We start from the raw sequence: 3,419 nt of genomic DNA, 5'->3' as shown, positions 1-3,419 counted from the left end.
ATTTATTAGTGAACAAGGAAAAATATTATCTAGACGGGTGAATAGATTGACCTTAAAACAACAACGATTAATTACGATTGCTATAAAACAAGCTTCTAGTTACAGTAATGTTGATTATTTAGTCGGTGTCAGGAACATTAGAAATTTCCTATCTGATAAAATTCTTTTAGTTAGGGATAACAATAGCCAAAGGAACCGTTATTCCATATATTTTGATATTGAAAATCAATTTTTGGAGATTTCTAATGATCCTTCTTTTCTAAGTGAACCAGAAAGTCTTTTTGATAGTTATAATAAGAATTCTAGCTATCTGAATAATGTCTCTAAGAGACATGAGAATCATTACATGTATGATACTAAATCGAGTTGGAAAAATGGCATTCATAATTGCATTGAAAGTTTATTTTAAAAACTAAGATGCTACCCGATCCTAATTGATCCTTGAATTCAAATCCGCATCAGAAATTGACTTAACTAGATACTATATAAATGGGCTCGAAAAAAACCTTGTATAGCTTCTTCGATTTCTCGATAAAAAGAAATATGACCAACAGTAGTTCGAATGTATATACAACGAATTTGTTTTTTTATACTTCTTACTACTATATAATGACCATAAATCTCATGATAGATACCCAACGGTTCATAATGAACTTCGATAGGAGCTTCTCTTGAGGAAATAACGCGCTGATCTAGCCGCCAGCGAAACCACAAAGGACTATCGAAATTTATTTTTTTTTTTTGTCGATAAGCTCCAATTGCATCATAGGAATTAAAAAAGAAAGAAAAAAAGATGAAAAAAACCTAATGGATTTCCAATTTATGCAAAATGCTTTTCTTTCAATTTCGAATTTCTAAAATGTCCAAGATATGTTTTACATCTTCTATCCGAAAATCTTCTATTTTCATAAGGTTTTCGTGACTGGTATTAAAAAGGTCCAATAATGTATGTATATTGGACCTTTTGAGACAATTATAGATCCTGGGAGGCAATTCTAATTGGTCAATAAAAAAAGATTTTAATTCTATCTCTTTTTTGTTTTTTCTTAGTTTAGCCAATGTATCATGAAAAGTGAAACCGGGTAAAGTAACTTTGTGTTGATTTTTTTCTAATTTCAAGTTTTCTGCTCCCGCATGTAAAAAAGGAATAAATAGGTCAATCAAATTACGGGAGGCTTCATAAAGCGCTTCTTTAGGAGTTAAACTCCCATTTGTCCATATTTCGAGAAAGAGTATTTCTTGTTTTTCATTCCCATTCACATAAGAATGAATACTATGATTTGCGTTTCGAACAGGCATGAATACTGCATCTATAGGATAACTTCCGTCTTGAAAGTTTTTTAGTCTTTTTATACAATATCCGCGATTCCTCTCGATTTGTAATCTAATACACAAATTAATGGGTTCTATTAGGTTAGCTATATGTTGCGTATTATCAACAATTTCCACAGAAGGTGGTAAAATGATGTCTTGAGCGGTTACATATCCGGGACCGTTGATACAAATAGATGCGTCTCGAGTCCCATACAGATTACTTCTCAATACTATTTCTTTCAAATTCATTAAAATTTCATGTACTGATTCTTGAATACCTACTATGGTCGAATATTCATGTGGTATTTTCTCAGATTTTGCACGTGTGATACATGTTCCCTCTATTTCTCCAAGCAAAACTCTTCGCATCGCAATGCCTATTGTATCAGCTTGGCCTTTCATAAGTGGAGACAGAATAAAGCGTCCATAATAAAGGCGATTACTGTCTACTCTTGATTCAACACACTTCCACTGTAGTGTTCGAGTAGATACTCTAATTTTCTCTCGAACCATAGTAATCAATTCTTTTTTCAAATCCTTGAATTGTTTATTTCTCTTGTCTTGAAATTTATTCTATGTTTTCTATTTTTATCTTTTGTTTTACATTACACACGTCGTTTTTTAGGGGACCTACACCCATTATGTGGCATAGGGGTTACATCCCGTATAAAATTTAAGAGTATACCACTTCTACGAATAGCTCTTAATACCGCATCTCTTCCAAGACCGGGACCCTTTATCATGACTTCTGCTCGTTGCATGCCTTGATTCGCTACTGTTCGAATAACATTTCCTGCTGCGGTTTGGGCGGCAAATGGTGTTCCCCTTCGCGTACCTTTGAATCCACAAGTACCTGCGGAGGACCACGAAATTACCCGACCCCGTACATCGGTAACAGTGACAATGGTATTGTTGAAACTAGCTTGAACATGAATAACGCCCTTTGGTATTTTACGAGCATGTTTACGTGAACCAATACGTCCATTTTTACGCGAACCAATTTTGGGTATAGGTTTTGCCATATCTTATTATCTTTTTATTATTTCATAATTATTATCTCATAACCTAAAAGGAAGTCTGAGATGTATGGATATATTCATTTCATGTCAAAAAAACAGATGTTTTACTATATTTCTTTTTTTTAATTAGAAACTAGAATTAATATTCTCAAAATTGGCATTCTATTTGTGTTAATATACAACTAACAAAAATAGAATTTCCAATTTTAGATCCCCAAAATCTCTCTATCTAATATCTCTTTTTTATATTGTATTCTATTAGAATAGTTCTAATCTATATATATATAATCATTGATATATATTATATATATAAGAAAATTTCGAAATATTCGAAATAGAATTTCTATATTCATTCAATAATTTGAAATTTTCACATATTCAAAAATATTAATATATAATCAATATTACTATAAAATCATATCATATATAATAGAGAATATTATATAATTTCTAAGTTTTCATGTAAAAAAAAGTTTGAATTTCAATATCTATATCTTTTTTTATTTTTTTTTTTATTTGCGCACCCAGTCCTTTATAATTCAAAGCCCTCTCTTGTGGCTTTTGTGGAAATATTATCCTTATCCTTGTCTTTGTTTATGTCTTGGATTGGAACAAATTACTAGAATTCTACCTCGTCTACGGATCAATCTACATTTTTCACAAATTTTACGAACAGAGGCCCGTATTTTCATATTTATCATTCCTTCAACTTAATCTCGGATCCATTTTAATGGAAGAAAATAAGGTTTCCTTCAATTTTTAACTTCTATTCTAATCGTACCCCTCAAAACCAATAATATTGAAGTTAAAAAAAAGTCTAATTAAAGAATTTATACTTGCATTTTTTATTTCTCTGTGGTAGAAATATATATAAAGAGTATGTTGAACCTTTTCAGAAATATAGCCTAGACTGATATTTTCATTATTTAAAATTGAAAATAAATGAACCAACCCCGAACATACCCCACAGGGGAAATTGATTCAGCAATATTGAATTAAACCCTCATGAATCCGTTTCTTTATAACAATTCCTGTTAAACCCATTTCACGCATTCATTAAGGTATGAGGAGTGATATGAGAGACTT

The 3,419-nt window shown here is 31.2% G+C and overlaps 1 protein-coding gene and 1 pseudogene across 1 annotated transcript; both read right to left on the bottom strand.

The window, feature by feature from the left end:
- Positions 1-1,126: 1,126 nt before the first annotated feature.
- LOC127743757 (DNA-directed RNA polymerase subunit alpha-like) lies at positions 1,127-1,842 on the bottom strand (annotated as a pseudogene).
- Positions 1,843-1,919: 77 nt separating this feature from the next.
- LOC127743756 (30S ribosomal protein S11, chloroplastic) lies at positions 1,920-2,336 on the bottom strand. The gene has a single exon (XM_052255942.1). The coding sequence runs from the start codon at positions 2,334-2,336 to the stop codon at positions 1,920-1,922; it is 417 nt and encodes a 138-aa protein (XP_052111902.1).
- Positions 2,337-3,419: the final 1,083 nt, after the last annotated feature.

Source organism: Arachis duranensis, unplaced genomic scaffold (genome assembly GCF_000817695.3).
Source record: "Arachis duranensis cultivar V14167 unplaced genomic scaffold, aradu.V14167.gnm2.J7QH unplaced_Scaffold_108359, whole genome shotgun sequence".
Lineage (NCBI taxonomy): Eukaryota > Viridiplantae > Streptophyta > Magnoliopsida > Fabales > Fabaceae > Arachis > Arachis duranensis.
The sequence above is the reverse complement of the archived record's forward strand: the minus strand, read 5'-3'. Positions and strand labels throughout refer to the sequence as shown.

What these genes read in the sequence shown, in the direction of transcription:
- LOC127743756 (XM_052255942.1), bottom strand. Translation starts at nt 2,336, where the DNA reads ATGGCAAAACCTATACCCAAAATTGGTTCGCGTAAAAATGGACGTATT.